The 17685-nt window shown below is 39.8% G+C and overlaps 1 protein-coding gene across 13 annotated transcripts in view; it reads right to left on the bottom strand.

Moving 5' to 3' along the window:
• Positions 1 to 17685, bottom strand: part of THRB (thyroid hormone receptor beta) — a 174228-nt gene that overhangs the window by 44206 nt on the left and 112337 nt on the right. For all 13 annotated transcript variants that reach the window (XM_071735509.1, XM_071735516.1, XM_071735510.1 and 10 more), the window contains one exon: positions 6975 to 7039. Coding sequence is in view for 6 of the 13 variants with exons in the window: in XM_071735516.1 (XP_071591617.1) it covers positions 6975 to 6981 (7 nt within the window). In the remaining 7 variants the exon portion in view is untranslated. The remainder of the gene's footprint in view (positions 1 to 6974; positions 7040 to 17685) is intronic.

Raw genomic sequence — 17685 nt, 5'->3', positions numbered from 1 at the left:
TTGTGCTCAAATTTCTAAACATAAGAAAAAATTAATCAGAGGAAAAGAATACCAAGACGAATGTGACAACTCAACCTTAGGTTAATCAGAGGCAGGCTCTAAGTACAGAGAAGCAAATGGTTCAGAGTTTTGGTATGTAATGAGCTATCTGAAACCATCTTCTTAAAGAGGAGATTAACAGGAGTTGGGTATCCGAATAAGGGATCTTGAGACATCTACAGATAAAATGAAAATATTGAAAGAAAGAATCACAATCATAGATTCATAGTCAGCCAGGTTGGAAAGGACCTCTGAGATCATCAAGTCCAACCCTTGACCCACTACCACTGTGGTTACCAGACCATGGCACTGAGTGCCACATCAATCTCTTCTTAAAAGCCTCCAGGGATGGAGAATCCACCCCCTCCCTGGGCAGCCCATTCCAATGTCTGATCACCCTCTCTGTAAAGAATTTTTTCCTAATATCCAACCTAGACCTCCCCTGTCAGAGCTTAAGTCCCTGCCCTCTTGTCTTACTGGTAGCTGCCTGGCAGAAGAGACCGACCTCCCCCTTGCTCCAACCTCCTTTCAGGGAGTTGTAGAGAGTGATGAGGTCTCCCCTGAGCCTCCTCTTCTCCAGGCTGAACACCCCCAGCTCCCTCAGCCCTTCCTCACAGGACTTGGGCTGGATCCCTTCACAGCCTCCTTGCTCTTCTCTGGACCTGCTCCAGCACCTCAATCTCCTTCCTGAACTAAGGGGCTCAGAAATGGACACAAGGAAGGACTGAACCTATATAGGAAAGAACAGTAAGACACCAGGATACACAATGGAACCAGAAAGGTGACGTTACCCATTTATAGTTACATAGATGCTAAATTCATTGAACTCATAGTTCCATGCAACACATGGGAGGGAGTTTTTCCAAGAACCTGAACACAGCAGCTTTGTTCAAACCATAAGGCTCATCTGGTTACTGTACTCCAACAGAGCCCATAAGCAGATATCCAGGCAAGAGTAAGACCAAAGCAAGAATTCCCATCAATAGTCTCCCACTGCCCAGCTATTGTCAGCCCAAAGGATTGCCTGAGCCTCTGTAGCTGAAACTGTAGTAACACCCAAGAGATGGCTCTTTGAAGTGTAGGCCAAATCTCCTCCTTAACACACCTCTTCCATTCACAATAACCTTTGGCAAGGAATTTCAGTATCTCTGCCTCTTTTATGTGCCGATCCACCTCTCTCTGTTTGTTTTAAACTAAGATTAACTTGATGCCCAACAGACAGCAACACACCTCTCCAGGACTCATTTTGCAAACTACTGGTTGGGTAAATATGAATATGTCAATGGATTTTTACTCTCTCCATATTATGTTAGGTGATTTTTTTAATGTCTGAAAACCTACTAAAATAAAAGTGAGAAGCCAAAACAGCACTTCTAGATTAAATAAATTGAAACAATCTGACACTTGGTACAGGTCTAAATAGTTTTCGGACACATACCAAGACAAATCTGAAAGTCTGGCCTTCCCATTTTAAAATCTTTCAACATTTCCTTAAACATTTGTCTTCTTTTATGATGATCGTTGGAACAAATCTGATGCTTTTAGAGAAATGCATGTAGGTAATGTGAAAGGTATTTCGTTTACATGGAAATAACTGGAAAATGCTGGAAATGAAAGCTTTAAATTTGGCACCAAAAAAATTATAGTACTCTAGATACAGGATTACAAACCAAGGACAAGCAGTCCTGACACACGGTCATCAGGACTGAGCACCAGCCTGTGATCACCACAAAATGGCAGACTGCAACTCCTGAGGAAAGCACAGCAAAGGAAAAGTTTTATTTTAGAGACTAATGGAGAAGACTTTTAAAAAAACTCAAGGACATTTTGTTTTTTTTCATTAACTGTTTTAAATGTTTTTTACCTGGGAAATTAACAACTGTTTTTTTACATTGACAATGCTGTGTTCTCCTTCTAACTGATGGCAGCAGCGGAATACAGTGTTACAGTGCTTAAGAATTATACTCAAAACTTCAAACGCAACAGGCTGCTCCCATCAGAAATAAATTTCAGAAAGACAAATTAACAAAAAGAAGTACCTCTGATAAAAATAAAACGACTACAGAAAGGGACTCAGTACGCTGATGGATTATTAAAAAAAATAGAAAAAGAAATAAAATATCGACACTAACATAATGAAGTATACTTAAGAAAATGGTTAGCAGATGTTGCAAAGCTAAAAAAATACATGTTTGTTTTCTCTGTTCTTTGTGAAACCTAGCCAGATACAATTAAAAAAAATGTGTACATATTATGTGGAAAATATAGCAGGTATCCATGTTGTAAATACCAAACTTAAACAACTTTAGAAACACACGAACATAAGATCTCCGTGTTTCTTGGGGGGAAAAAAAAAAATCCCTTTAGAGAGCCTTTTTTCCCTCGTGATGGGAAAGAAAACACATTATTAAAGAATTGCATAAAAAATGGAAACATTATGAAATGCTATACAGAGTACTTGCCTATTGAAACCTTTGTATTTATATGGCATTTTTGAAAGCACTTTTAAAAAAAATTAAACTTTAAAACAAAAAAGTTGAAATTAAACCAGAACGTCTGCAACCTAGAACTTACCAAGTGTGATATTTTTAACTGCATATTCAAAAATACGCTTCTAAGTAATAGGAGCCATCATGGAGTGATTCATAGCTTCATGCAAAAACATCCCACAATATAAATCTTGTTAACCTTTTGAAAATCCCCAAAAGCTCATTACAAAGCTGCTGAATCCTCGTGTAACAAAACCTTATATTAAGTATTTACTGTCCTTCTAAAAAGTCCATTACTTAAAGGAAATACTTAGTCGGATTTTATCATGACCTGGCAGACAAGAAGTGTCAGACAGTGATTTATGTTAAATTTAATTACCCTAGGAAAAACATCAGAGAAATTCAGGACAAACAGTTCCTCAACTGATGGTACAAAAAACTATTCTCCATTTGAATTAATGGCAAGTTTACAGGTTAATGAGCATTACAGTGAAAAGACATATGAAGAAAAGGAAGAACATTTCCTTTCCTATTGCTTTTCCTGTTTCTTGGAAATTACATGCAACACCCTTGGAGACACAGGCTTTCAAATGGATTTGTTGCACAAAAGCTGATTAATTTTCTTCTCCAACTGAGTGACCCGTTACAAGAAATGCTGCATATTAAATTATACTTACTGAAAATATGCATTTTTGACATTTAAATTATATTCCCTAATGTAAGCACTTAATTTTATTACAGTACCTATCTTGATTTAACTTCACAGTCATTACCAAATAGAACACTGTGAATATCCGAGAGCAGAAGCACAGTGTCTGAGTCTATTATGAAACTCCAGGTAAAAGCAGAGTAAAATCCTGACCTTACTGAAGTCAGTAAGAAAGCTGCTGCAGACTTCCCTGACACCACTCTTACACTCTGTACATTCTATCTTCACCTGCCATGCAGCTAAAAGTAACAAGATTTACTGTATTCTACAAATACTATTTTCTGGGTTTTATAACCTATTCTTTAATTTTTGCTCCAGTTTACTCTCCTGTAAATGAAACAAGACAAAGATCTTGGCTGAGGCTTGTCCTACACTTTGAGAGAAAATACACAGAAGGCAGCCTTCAGTGACAGATTATTGCCAGTGAACGGTGACACTTAAAGCCAGAAATTCCTTTTTTATGAACTATGTTACATATTTATTTGAAAGTACTATCATCTCAATAAGAAAATACTACTTTCCAAGTCATTAATTTTTCTAATCTATTGTGCAAATGTATGGCAGAAAGACTATAGATATTGCCAAGATAGCACTAGTTTTAAAAATACTTATAATTTTTTTTGCAGATATGACTCTGTGGACTATAAATGCTGGTGCCAGCTGTAAAGCTGCTGTTGAACTACAGAAGGAGCATCCAATCAGTAATTTTCCACTCACTTCTATTTAAAACAAACAAACAAACAAATGAAAACAAAAATCCACAGTTTATTTATACTCCCTGAAAGTATTTTATATGTTGTCCTTTAAAAGTATCAGATCTGCTGCAGCATTGATCATTAAACACAACAAACATTTTAAAAAAATTAGGTTTCAAAACAAGGAAGCCAAACTTGCAGGTTTGCTTTACTACATTTATGTGTGTGATCACTCATCTGAAAACTATTTATTTTAGGGATGCACACGAGAACAGAATGCATCTGTCTCAGATTTCATATGCAACTGCAAGACGTAATATGCCCAGCTCCCCCTTTCCAGAAGCATCCCTTTATCTCAAAGTTTGGTCACCCTCTGGGTTGTGTGTACATAAAACTGGTTAGGCAAGTTTTGACACTTAGAAATGGCATAGTTGCAAAACTATACTGACCAGCACAGTGTTTAAAGAACTGGTAAAGGTCCAGCTTTTCACTTGTCAGCATCTAATGTTAAGTACCCAGTACTAGGTGCTCATTAAGTCCATCTGCATTGCTGTGTGAACTCTTTTTTGACTGCATTGTAAAAAAAAAAAAAAAAAAAAAAAAAAGGAAAAAAAAAGGTTCCTGGTGCATTCATTTTGCTTTTTGTTATACACTTTATTGACTTTTACATAAGGGCTTCCACACTTCTGAAATTTTTCAGTGTAACCCATAACTTCGACGTTTCCAAAATAACTTTGGAAAACTCTGACTCTTTATTAAAAAGTATAAGCACACACAACTACTGACATGTGCTGAAAAATAATCACACTAGTATGTGTTTTAAAGCTGAGATGTCAAAATATTCAAAATATTTTTCCTATGGCAAGTGCAAAATGTGGTAAAGCCTAGCTTTAGTACCAAAAGCCAAATACTACAGTCTTCTCTCAGAGAAACTTGTCCGGATTGTACTACAAACTGGAAGCTTTTGGACAGTGCCTATGAGAAGAAAATTCTTATTGCAGTAAAAATGTACCATACAGGCAGAGAAGTTATTTATTAAAAAAAAAAAAAAAAAAAAAAATACAGCCTGTTATTTTAGGCAACTGGTTTGGTTTAGGATTAGATTCTAGATTCTGTTGTTTTATTCCAGTGACTCAGTAACAGAATCTAAGCTTTCATTTTCATTCATTAAGAATGGAGTTCTGTCTGGCTCCGGATGGTAGTATTTATGCAGTTTTTATAGAGTTTGAAAGATTTTTATTTCATCCATGCTTCTTTTCACATTCACACTCATGTAGGGAATTTCATTCCTATAATGAGAAACAGAAAGTATAAACTGGTCATAAGGAAAAGTGCTGGACATCTACAGCTGTACCAACAGTCATCTTCTGCAATGAACCTTTTTTTTTTTTCTTCTGCCTGATGACTATTTTCTTTGCACATTCTTCTTCTGACCACTTCTTTCAAAAGTAACACAGAAAATGTAGATCTTTCCAATTAGGCTTTTTGTTTCCCTGAACTTAGCAGAGCTGCCCTGCTAGGGGCAAGTCCAGGGAGACAGGTCTGGTTAGAGTGCTGGAGGGAATTCTCCATTAACTCCCCCTCCATAGGAAGCTACATCCTGAACAGATAAGGATACAGGAGGTACACTGCATTTCCTTACCCATCTCTTGCCATCCCATGGCAAGACTAAATGCTACTAAAATAGCATTTAAAATAATAATAAACTACTAAATGCTTCCTCCAAACCCACAGCAAATTCAAGCCCTGTAGCAAAAAGTCAAAACCCACAGTTTAACAGAAGAGAGGAACACAGAGAGCTGGAGATACATGTCAATGCTCTAAATTCTTCCAAAACAGGTATTTGCTGAATGAATCAGTCCTAGAGAATGCCTGCCAAAGACAGCCAACACTCTAGTGGCCCCTATCAGTGTAGCCTAAGGATACCAACTTGTTCCTGGTCCTCATGTGGCAGTGATGTTAATTCACAGCCTGACACACCAACCAAGGGTTTGGTATTGCACTTTATTCCATGAAATGTCTCAATGCCCTCTACCCCCGCCTTATATTCATCTATACCTAACCTCTGCTTCAGTAGACCACAAAGAAACCATAAAACCAGAAGGTAAATGACACATCTTTGCATACTATCAAATAATACATTTAACTACAAAATTACGCATTTAAATACCATTCTGTTTCCTGCCATGAATTTTACTCTCTACCTTGTATCTTGGGGACCCTATACTTAAAACATCAGCTTTGTTGATGAATGCAGCTGTTACCATTTGCTGGCCAACACAAAGGGATGGGAGCCTTCCAGGGGAAAGGATATTTGATCTGCCCAGTCAGTAAAAATAATCAGCCCCTTGAGCATAACACCAGGAATTCAGTCTTGTTTGTTATGATTGTTCCTATGTAGCACACAAACAGTATTAGCAGAAGGTTTTCTTTCATTACACAATTTGATGACTATACAATTTCTGGAAGTCTGAAATTCTCTGTGTTTCTACAACATCATGCAATAAGTACATATTTTTAGACACTCTGTTCTGGGATTAGAATCCATGGTGGGTTTGTCACAGCAGATTTATGTATAGCCTTCAAGCACTTTGCAGCTGGCATGGACAAGATGGTTAAGCAGACTTAAAATGGTTAATAGTAATTTCAACTCCAGATCTTCATCCCACCTGCAGACCTAGTCAATTATTATCTGAAGAGTACTTTGTAATCCATGTAAAATGAATTCGACTGTCTCACTTTGAAACTCAGGGGGATATGTCCATGCTACAAAGTAACTTAGGCAAACATACTCAGCAGAAACTGTCACTGTACTGCCAGTTTCAGCAGAAATATTCAGGTTAAAATGTGCATTTGAACCCAAACACAGCTTTATTTCTGAAGGAAATCCAAGGAGGATGAGCTTCAAGGAGAAGAGCTTTCAATTCCCAGCACCAATGCATCCAGAACTTGTTAAAAGAGTATTTTGCAGTGAATATTTAATAATAATCACTCCAGCAAAGCACGAAATATTGCATAGATGCTCTTATGAAATATGATTACCTGACATACTGCTGGGAGTTATGGATATGTAATCATCCTCGTTCTTCTTCTGTCACCAGTATCACCTGAAAAAAAAGGAAAAACTCCTCATGTAAGATGTCCATAAATGCAAATCTGCAGAATACCACTAACATTTTAACAGGATGGAACATTTCAGATCTTGAATAGCATGGTTCATACTTGATGGCCTAACACATTAAATTCAATGCACCCAGCTGAATGGCATGAGGCAATGAATGTAAGTCAGGTGGACTGGTGGAGCTGTGGGTGACTGGGATTTGGAAGAAAGGTTGATAACCTCGTCACTACTGATGCAGATAAAAAACAAAACGCTTCTGCCCATTTCATGGAATACCTTCCCTTATTTTTTTCAGAAGCTCCTTTAGATCTAATTAGTAACTAATTGTTTTCTACTTCACAGTTTGTAATGATGTATGTCCATTATTCTAAGGTTCAGTAAGAACAAAGGATTCAAGAGAATTACACAAGAAATTCTGTGTGAACAAAGGATTCAAGACAATTACACAAGAAATTCTGTGTCTAGAGTAATACAAATTCTTCAACTATTTATAACTCAGAAGTTTATCATCTCTTACCAAGTTTTCAGGTTTAAATACTAAATCTATTCCATAGAAAACTAATTTATATGTACTTATTACTTAACTTTTGAACAATGGTGTCTTCTGTTTTACTAAGGAGATAACTGCAGCTTTGAGGAACTGAGCTTGGCATCCTAAAGTCGTAGTTTTAATATTTAGATTGCCTCTCTCATTCATCTGACCATACATACATCCTGACATGACTTTTCTGCTTAGTACCAAAGGCAAAAGCCTTGCAAGCTAATTTTGTGTCAGAAAAAAGAAATCACTCGTAGTGGCCATGGCACTTTCTTTCAGTAGTATTTATCCCAGCCATACTGTTTTTCAAATGGAGGTATCACAGGCAGCATACCATCGTTCAGCCATCCCAGCCCAAAACATGGTACCCAGCTGGATGATCCCAGCTCACTCCCGAGTTTAAGCACAGACAATCCAATCCAATCCAAGCAGAGACAATCCTGAAGGCATTACTCCAGAATAGAGATGAGATCCCATTAGAATTTTTTAAGTAAGAAATCCCAGGCCTACAACTGACCCCACTAATGCCAGTGGGAAACTATCCCAGGATCAGAGCCACACTCCTGATCCCCAGGACACAGGCATCTTTTAACATCAGCATGCAAGAAGCATTTTATAGGTGGAAGCAGAACCTCTCTTAGGTTTTACATTGCAAAACTGTCTTTTGGTCTTTACTCTGTTAACATTTTTTTGCTTGTTTGTTTGTTTTCTATTTTCTGCATCCGTTCAGCACCACGGCCCTGCTTGTATAACCCACTGCCTCCTCACACTCCTCACTGCCCTCGAAATAAATATCCTCCGCCAACCCCAGGCTGAAAGGACATCGAAAGCATCCGCTCTATGCAGGCACAGGCTACAAGAGCAGAACGAGGAAAAAAAAAAACCAAACCAAAACAGGTGAACCACAGCAATCGCATGTACTGACTAATTAATGCATCTGGGACGCTGCCTCGCAGTTTTACCTCAGCTCATCCGCCCTCCCCCCTCCCTCAACCTCCGCCACACCGCCGAGGGCTGTAAACCCTCCCGGCAGCTCGGACACCTCAGGCTTCCCAGTCGCCCTCCAAAGGCTCCACAAGATGGCGGCGGGACACCCCCACACCCCCCCCTGCACCTCCCCGGCCCCTCGTCCCACAACGCGGCTTCGCATCCCCGCTGCTCGGGTTGCGGCGGAAGCCAAGCGCCTTCCCCCGCGCTCAGGAAAGGCGGGCGGCCCGCAGGGAAGAGCGGAGGTTTGTCCCCGGCCGGCGGGCTCCTTGAGCCCCCGGTTTTCCTCTCACACCCCCCACCCGGCCCGGCCCCATCGCCGTGCGGTGCGGTGGCGTCTCCTGGTGGCGGCGCAAGGGAACGGGAGAGCCCGAAATGCGGGGAGGGGAGAGCGGCGGGACCGCAAACTTCGCCCCCGCGGCACAGCCGGACCGGACCCCCGCCTGCACTGCAGCACTGGGGCGGGGGGATGACGGGGGGAGTGTGTCTTTCCATCGTGACCTTCTGAATTAACAGCTCTGTTATCGCCTCCGTAATGTGTTCCCTTATCTCTGCCAGCTCTTTATGCCTCGTTACATTAACCGGGAGTATCTGGTAAATCTTGAAGATAAATTAATTGCTACTACAGGATGCAGAATTGCTTCATGATTCGAAACCCTTCCCACCCCTCAGCCTCCTACTCCCCAAAAAAGCCTCACCAAAACCACCTAAAACCAAAATAAGCAAAACTAAACCAAAACCCAAGAAAAAAGGGGAAAAAAAAAAAAAATCCCATAATGTTCACTGTAGTTGTAGCAAGGGCAAAGTGAAGTTTTACATCAGCTAAAAAACTCTCCCGCATATGTGTTACAATGTATTTTTATCTCCTCCTCTTCCAAGCAGACCACCCGAGACTTGGTTTTTCTCAGAAAAGGCAGTATATCCTTAAACTCTTTAAAGGAAAACCAAATACACGGCTTGATGTATGCCATGTACAAACAACATAACCAGAGGCGAGGATGCAAGATCTCTCTTTTGCTACTTGACATCTCGTGGAACTACAAAATTCTTCACTGTCAGTCAATCAGAAGATTAAAAAAGATGCAAATTTAGATCAGGCCTCCAATTAAAATCAGACTCTGACCTATCCCACTGTGTCATGGGACCCCTGTGAACCTCAACAATAAGCCATTTCCCAGAATTTAATTGTGGTTTGGTGACTCAGTGACACACAAGTGCTTTTGAAGTAAACAATTAAGTGTTTAAAATAAAAATTCTGTTCCGTTAAACAATTCGTTACTAATCCTAAAATTACTGTTTTTGTGCTAAGCTATTAAAAAGTATGGGGGGGCAAAAAAGAAAAATACTAAGTTCTTCAATGAATTTGGTATAAAGAGAAAAAATCTGGTTATCCTGGAAGCTTTGCCATTTTCCCTGATGAGACCAGGACGTGGCATGAAGGCAGCTGCCACTTGTGTAAAAAACCTAATTACAGAATGACTGTAGGAAGAGACCGTCTTTTCTTTAAAGCATTACACTCATGTATATGGTGCTGGCACAGTTTTCCTGTGTCCCACCGTTTAAAAATGGAGAGTATACATCCACTTTTTCTCCTCACAACTACCTAAATTTCTCAGAGCAGGTCTTGGTGTTGCTGTGTGAATGTACGGCATCTCGCCCACCCAGCTTTTCCCCTAGTCTGATTTAACAACTGCCAAAACATATGCAGGAAAGAAACCCATTTTTAATACATGCTGGGTACCTGCTTGTGATTTCAATAATCTTTCCAAATGTATCAGAAATGTTTTCAAAAGTATGCTGTTATTGTGCGCTTCGTATGTCAGAAGTAATTTCCTATTTTTCCTTCTAAGCAATGTGACACACAGATGGAAAAGTAGAATGGCAGAATTATTTGCCCGTTCTGGCACACAAAAATCTTCCGAAGGCCCAGCACAGTTGCCACTTTATATGAGCAAGAAGAGTAAGTGGTGTCAACATGCTGTCTGGAAGAAATCAAATTCTTTTTCAGAGTCTACAACATAAAAGCACGTGAATGGGCACAAATGAGAAGGATGAGTCAGAGGCAAGGCTCAACCACATCAGGCCAATAATGTCTGGGGGCCTTCATGGACATTGCAGAATAAGTTTCTTTCTTGCCAAAGTGACACAATTTTTATGGTTAAGCTTTCCTAACATCACAGGGAGCAGGCTTCATTAGATTATCTTTTGTGTGTTAAGTGCTCATATGCCCACAAAATGCTCGCTGAGGTCTCATGGCTCTGAGTCACAAGCCCCGAGCACGCAGCACTGACTTCAGGGGTTGCTATTGCTATCTCCACATCCCGCATGATCTCCCTGCCTGTCAGAGATCTGAGGCAGTGGTCTGAACAGCTTGTGCTTTCTCCATCACTCGAGTTCAACCCTACTTTTTATGCTAGGCAGTCCTCACTTTCAAAGTGGATACCTCACACAGAAGTAGCAAAAAGCTCATTCTGTTCTGATACCGAGTTGTGTTTCAGATCTACAGGCCCTGCATCAGAAAAAGAGGGTTCCTATTTGCCCCAAATATAAAAATAATAGTAATAAAAAAGACATCTTTGGGATCTTCATCTTCCCCTGGCCTGAAAATGTCATATTTGAAATTAATTCACAGGATTTGGTCTCCAGTCTAGAAACGCTGTCAAGCCATATTGCCAACTGCTGCACATTCTTTTCTCATAATAAAAGGTGATTACCAAATTAACATTAATCAATGTGGTTAAGTGTTCTCCCACTCTCACCAAGTGTTTCTCCCTTCACACAAACGCATCACATTAACCACCAGCTATATAAAAGGGCTGCATTGCTCAGGGGATGAGGGGGGGGTTTGACCTTGTTCTGTTGCTTCAAGTTTAGGTGGTGGCTGCCACTCTCCCCTAGGTCAGGGACAGGGTAATTTTGTGGTTTGAATCCTGGTCCCTGTCCACATCATGAACCTCATGCTCCATGGTGAGCCTCAGGCTTCCCTTTCCACTGCTCCCCAGCGTCATGGGGGAGGTAGCACTGCTGTCTCCTGTCTCTAATCAAGGCAGGAACAGGATTTTTTCGAGCACCTTGATCCAGTGGGAGGTGTCCCTGCCCATGGCAGAAGGGCTGCAATGAGGTGGTCTTTAAGGTCCCTTCCAACCCAAACCATTCTATGGTGCTACGATTTTGCACCTTTGGAAAGCCCTGACAAGCTCCTTGCTCTTCACTGGACCAGCCCCCAATATCACCTTCTAAAAGCCAAATGGAGTGATCTGGTTCATCCTCACAAGTCCCTTTGGTAACCCTGCCTGCAACACCTGATATCTGCAGCTCATCCCTGCACCCTTCTACTATGCTATTACACAAGACTCGCTGGGAACTGGGCTGCCTCCAGGGAGAGGAGCATTCTGCCAAGAGGAGGAGAGGGCTGCTGCAGACCCTGGGGCAGGTGGTGGTGTGCCCGGGTCCTGGGATCCAGCAGGGTGCAGAGTGGGCTATGAGAGCATGTAGGGTTTGTAATGGGGTGCAAAGGAAAGCTTCAGCACAGTCAGGCAGAATGCCCTGGGATACTGGTCCCTCACATTCTGCCCTAGCACAAGTTAGGGCACTTTTTTTTGTTTCCTTTTTTTCTTGAGGACTACCTTTGCTTGGGGATGATGATTTCTGGGATGTGTCCTGTGAGAATTTTTGTTCTGCAAACTCCCTCTGTGAAGTTACTTTCACTTTTAACTTGATTTTTTGTGAAGAATCCAAGCCACCAGCTTCACATCAGGAAAAGTGACAAGGTAGCCCACGGGCTGTACTGGTGCCTAAACAAACTTTTAAAGTTGTTTCACTATTTAACATTTCAATATGTTACAGCAAAGTAAAATCAGTATTTTAAAACAGTTATACAGAAAATTTTGTACTAACACATATTCACTGAAAAATGTACCAGGCTATGGTGCATGTCACCTACATAATGAGCACACACTATTATCTCCCTTATAAAACATACTGAAAACCTGTACATCTTGTGAGAAGTAAGAATCTGTATAGTTTTCTAGATCTGTTTCATGAAAAGCCCCATCAGAACTGGCTCAGACACAAGCTCAGAAGTGGACTCAGGCTTTTTACTGTTAGTCAAGTTCAGCTCATAAGGACACAAAAACCATGCAATAAAGCATAGAACCAAAACCACAGTGCACTATCTCCATAAATAATTTGCAGTCTATCCTGAAACACTCAGTGAAAAATGCAAGAAGTTGCTCAGCTTTCTAATATGAACATCCAGTAGTTTCTGTATGAACTTACTCCTTCTGCATCACACAGACTCAACATGTACTCTTCTGGTTTTAGACTCAGAATTTCCTGTTTTAACTTGCTTCTTAAAAGCTCTAAAGCTTACTGAGCACTAACAAGTAAAGATTATAGATGCCCTATATCAGTCAGGATTGAAGCATAATATGGTATGTGCATCAGCAGCTATTTTACAGCATGAAAGTCAGGAAGAACAAAATGGAGACAATAAACCTAATAAAATATAATGGTAACCTCACTGCTTTACAGTGAAAGCACCTGTGTTTCAACAGGCAAACTCCAGGATGAACATTACTAATTCAGATGGACAAACTTTTGCCTTCTTTAGTCCCACACGGGTGAAACTTCAGCTCTGGCAGGACAGACTGAATTACAAAGCTATTACTTTGAATGTATCTACAAAAAATAGACACAGCCCCACAAAATGAAGTAATACAAGATAGAGACAAGGTAAAAAAAAAAAAAAAAAAAGCAAAGCTGTTTTTATGATTTCATCAGGACTTGTACTGGAGTAAAGACAACTTTTTATAAACTAATGGAAAGGATAATTGATTTAATCACAGCCAAAAAGAAAACAGTTTTAGTATGTTAATCCATTTCCCAGTAGCCTGAACCCTCTAGAAAGGCAGTCTCATAGGTATCATCAAAAGTACACAGGGGCAGAGTGTAATGTTACCTCTGAACCACCTGAGCATCAAGTAGAAAGCTGACATAACACTTCTCTTACCTTGTACTTACAGAAATGAAAAACATCTCACTTGAAGAGTATCTCAAATCACTTATTATCATGGTGTGGAGCTGTAAGATGCACAGGCCCTTCGAAATCTGCTTATCTTTGTCTTAAAAGTCTGCCAGGAAAGTGGGCTGTAGCCTCCTCTCTGTTCTCCACATCCCTTTGCAGCAACAGCAGCTCCAGCACTTTGCTTGGGCCTGCTCCCTGTGTACACAGGAGGGCATGAGAGGAGCACAGAACTGGCAGCAGCCCTGCTAAGCCACGGTTTTGACAACCAGCACTTTACTGCCTGTAGAGGAGAACTTTCTTAACTTTCTTAACATGAAGCATTACAGAAAGATTGCCAGATGTGCCCAAGAGCAGCTGATCTGTAGCTGTGCATTAAGAAATGTATATATTGCTGGAGGTCTAGGGCTTAATTCAGAAAGACCCCTACCTACTTTCATAAATACCCAGTTGAGCCCTGCAGGGCTAAGGAAGCTGGAAAAGCAAAAGTATTTAAGTGATTATTTCTGTGTTTTTTGAAGAGCCTTAGAGACATTTCATGGCTTATGTGTTCACTCTCCAGCCTATGGGAGTTCCACTCAGACAAATGCTTTGACGTAAAACTTTTCATGTTTGTCTGTTTTGTTCTGTCAGCTCAGGAAACAACAGATCTCTCTGAAATTTCAACAGGGGACAGTTTATCTTCCATTCTTATTACTCACTGCAGAGCATGTAATAGATAAAGGCTGTCTTGAATTACTCAGTAAATCTCTACAACTGACTAACATGAGATAATCCCAATTATACTAGGTTTCAAAGACTTCTGTTGAAACTGGTGATTTTCCAGCCTCATGATGAAACGGATTAAGAAAAAAAAATGTTTTCTAAATAACAGGAGCGGAGGTACCTGGATGAATCTTGTTAACAAGAAACTAATTTTGCCAATGCCTCTTATACATGCTGTGCCTGAAAGATGAGAAATGAGCATGTTCTAAACTACAAATGTCTCTCTGAACAGGGATAAGTATTCCCACAAAGATTGGCACTGGCGTTTTTTTGGGCTCTTTTCATGAGTTCAGCTATGAACAGCAGAATTGGGGCAGCTTGAGCCTTCCTGTTTTTCTTAACCAGTGCTTCAGAGAGTCACCATTTAGTTTAAAAAATAAATTTTAAGTATTGAAAAACTGTTGTCCCAATTGCAGGTCCTGAGTTACAGTGTGCAAATATATAGGACTTTGCAGAAATCCTTGGAAAAGAAAATAAGCAAGAGATGCTGTTACAGCTATGGACTTAGCCTCATGGGTTTTGTATATTGTGTGACTTGATGAGATTCCAAACCTTGATCTACTTGTCCTAAAAACTGATAGCTGAATTGCAAAACCACTGTTCTGAAACGTTCAACACGGATTCCAGACCTGAAATATATGGCTTAAATTCAATTATGACTGGGAGGAAACCTTGAAGAAGCTTATTTTCAACAAAATTGAGGTAACAGACTGGAACAAGAAGTTAGCTGTTTTCTGAAATCTGTATCCCTAGCCAGCAAAACCTACGCTAGGGGCATAAAGACTAGATAAACATCTGCACAAATCTGTAATTCTATGATCCTTTCTAGAAGTCTAATTAGTGGTCCTGGAGTGTTTGCCTGCAGCTGCAGGAGCAGCTCCAGTGAAACAGGCAGGAGGCAGACACTGAGACACACACCAAAAAAAAAAAAAAAAAAAAAAAAAAGGCCATTTCTGGATGTGTAACTTTAGGCCTCATGGCAAACAGTAAAGCAGATAACAACCCCAGGGGCACAGTGACAGAGACACAAAAGAGTATCAATAATAGAAAAGAGGGGGGAAAACTAGAAAAATTAAATTATTAAGGGGTTGGAGTGACATGTATCAGCTGAGAGCTAACTATGGCTTGGTGAAGTGACAGGGGAGTGAGCGCATGATAAACACGCTCAAAAGAGGGGAAGGGATGATGGAAGAATGTGACAGTTATAGGAAATTTGGTTATATTGTGCTAATGGTTACTGGTGGACGTGAATTCAGGTTAGAGTGCAGCTATATTTAAAAGAGAATTCCTGCCTGGTTTTGATATTTTGAAATGGAGAATCCCATATTGCTATTTCTGAGGCTTACCCAAAAGCTTATTTTTCAAAAGAAAAAATTCAATGGCAATTAGGCTCAAGTTGGAGAAAGCTTTCTGCAAACATTCCCTCTGAAATTTCAAAATACAAAACACATGTTTTATGCATACATAAATATATTTATAATTATTATAAATAAACAAAGCGCTTCAAATTACCTGGCAGTAAGTTGGTGGTCATAAAATATGACTGTATTAAAACTATGTAAGTGCCCATTTTTCTTATGGTTTTGGGCAGGCCAGAGTGATGGAGAGAAGGAATAATACTTGTGAAAATGAAATAGAAGCTCTTATTTTGCTTATTTTAACAGAAAATTGCTTGCAAACCTCTGCTATGGCTCTGCCTACACAGCCAGCACTGCATGAAATTAACTAGATTTCAGCTGAGGATTTTCACAGCTCAGAAGTTACCCTATTCAAAGTCCTATTCCTTTTTCCACTCTTTTTTTTTTTTTTTTTTTTTGGACAACAAATGCATTATGGCATATTCCCAATGAAATAATTAATACTCTTGAAGGCAGGCAGTTTCCTAAGAGCTGTGCTCTAACCTCCACCACTCCTTATACCCTTTCTCCTGACCTCACTGGGGCCCCAGTATGGAGAGAAAAACTACTTCTTCTTAGAAGGGGAATATATGTTGATGTTAAGCAGAAACATTAGAGGTGCAAACCTACTTCTAGGAGCAGACTGGAAACATATCACAGCCCCATTGTTAGCAATGGTCTTTCAGTATGTCTGATAAAGCAGCAATTTCTTCTTTATTTTTATTTTTTGTTTAACCTTTCTTCTGATTTGCTGCCTCATTTACAGCTAACAATAATAGAATCAGGTCCAGAAATTGAAAGAAAAAGTTTAATCGCTGATGATTTCACTATCTCTCCCAAGCAAACAACTAAAGTCCACAACCTTTTAACCTCTTCCATCCTATTTGCTAATTACTTCTTTTGTAATTAACCCATTATGCATCTGTCATTGTGTTTTAAATTAAATCACTTTAATTGCTAGTAAGTAGGGTTGTATGGTTGTATAGGGTCATGAGTGGGGAGCTGTTGAACCACACTGAGCTACAGGTGGCTCTCTGCAAAATTGCTGAAGATAAAGAAGAGTTAAGCTGCTTTCTTTAGGGGATGTGATTTTAATGTCAAATGGCATATTGCTAATGGACAAAAGTTTACCGCAAATACGAAAGGGTATGTTTTATTCCTTCTATATAAATCACATTGTTTACATTTTTTAAATGAAGGAGTAATTATACTCATAGTTCTAGAAAAATGCCTACCACCACCATGCTTACTTTGCTGTATAGTAAAACTCTGAAATGCAATATAACTTGATTAACAGCTGAATTTTGCATAAAGAGAATAGAGAAGATCTAACACAAAAGCAGTTTTCAGTATGGGTCTAGCAGTCAACATATCTTCATACAAAACACCATCAAAACTGAGGATGGACAAAAGATTTTGTTCTCTGCAGCACAGCCCCCTTCTACTTGTGTGACCTGACTCACTTCACTGACCCTGCAGAAAATAACCACTTTTTTGCTGGGTTAGTTTTGTGCTGGGTTAGTGAGCTGATTCAGCCCTGCAAGGTGGCTGGCAAGCACTGCAGCTGGCATGAAGTAGGTGGCAAGAGGGAAGAGGAGGGAGATGAAGTTAACCCTGTCTCATAAAATGGCACCCTGGAGGAACACAGAATGGGTTTACATTTTGTATCATAAACTAGCACACATATGACTCTGTGCACTGAAATTACTTTTAATTGTTAAAATAATTTCTGAAGTTTTCTGAAAACACCTTCGAAGATTGTAAGGCTTCCAGGGAAAAAAAAAATCCTGAAAACAATATAATTAATTATAAGTTCTTTTGTATCTAGATTCTTATACACTGAAGAAAGGCACTAAAAAGTTCTAGTTCTAGAGAACAGTGATACCAGTTGCAGAGGTCAGACTTCCCTTTAGTACTAAAGT

The sequence above is a fragment of the Heliangelus exortis genome, chromosome 2, assembly GCF_036169615.1.
Source record: "Heliangelus exortis chromosome 2, bHelExo1.hap1, whole genome shotgun sequence".
In the NCBI taxonomy this organism is placed as follows: Eukaryota; Metazoa; Chordata; class Aves; order Apodiformes; family Trochilidae; genus Heliangelus; species Heliangelus exortis.
The sequence above is the reverse complement of the archived record's forward strand: the minus strand, read 5'-3'. Positions and strand labels throughout refer to the sequence as shown.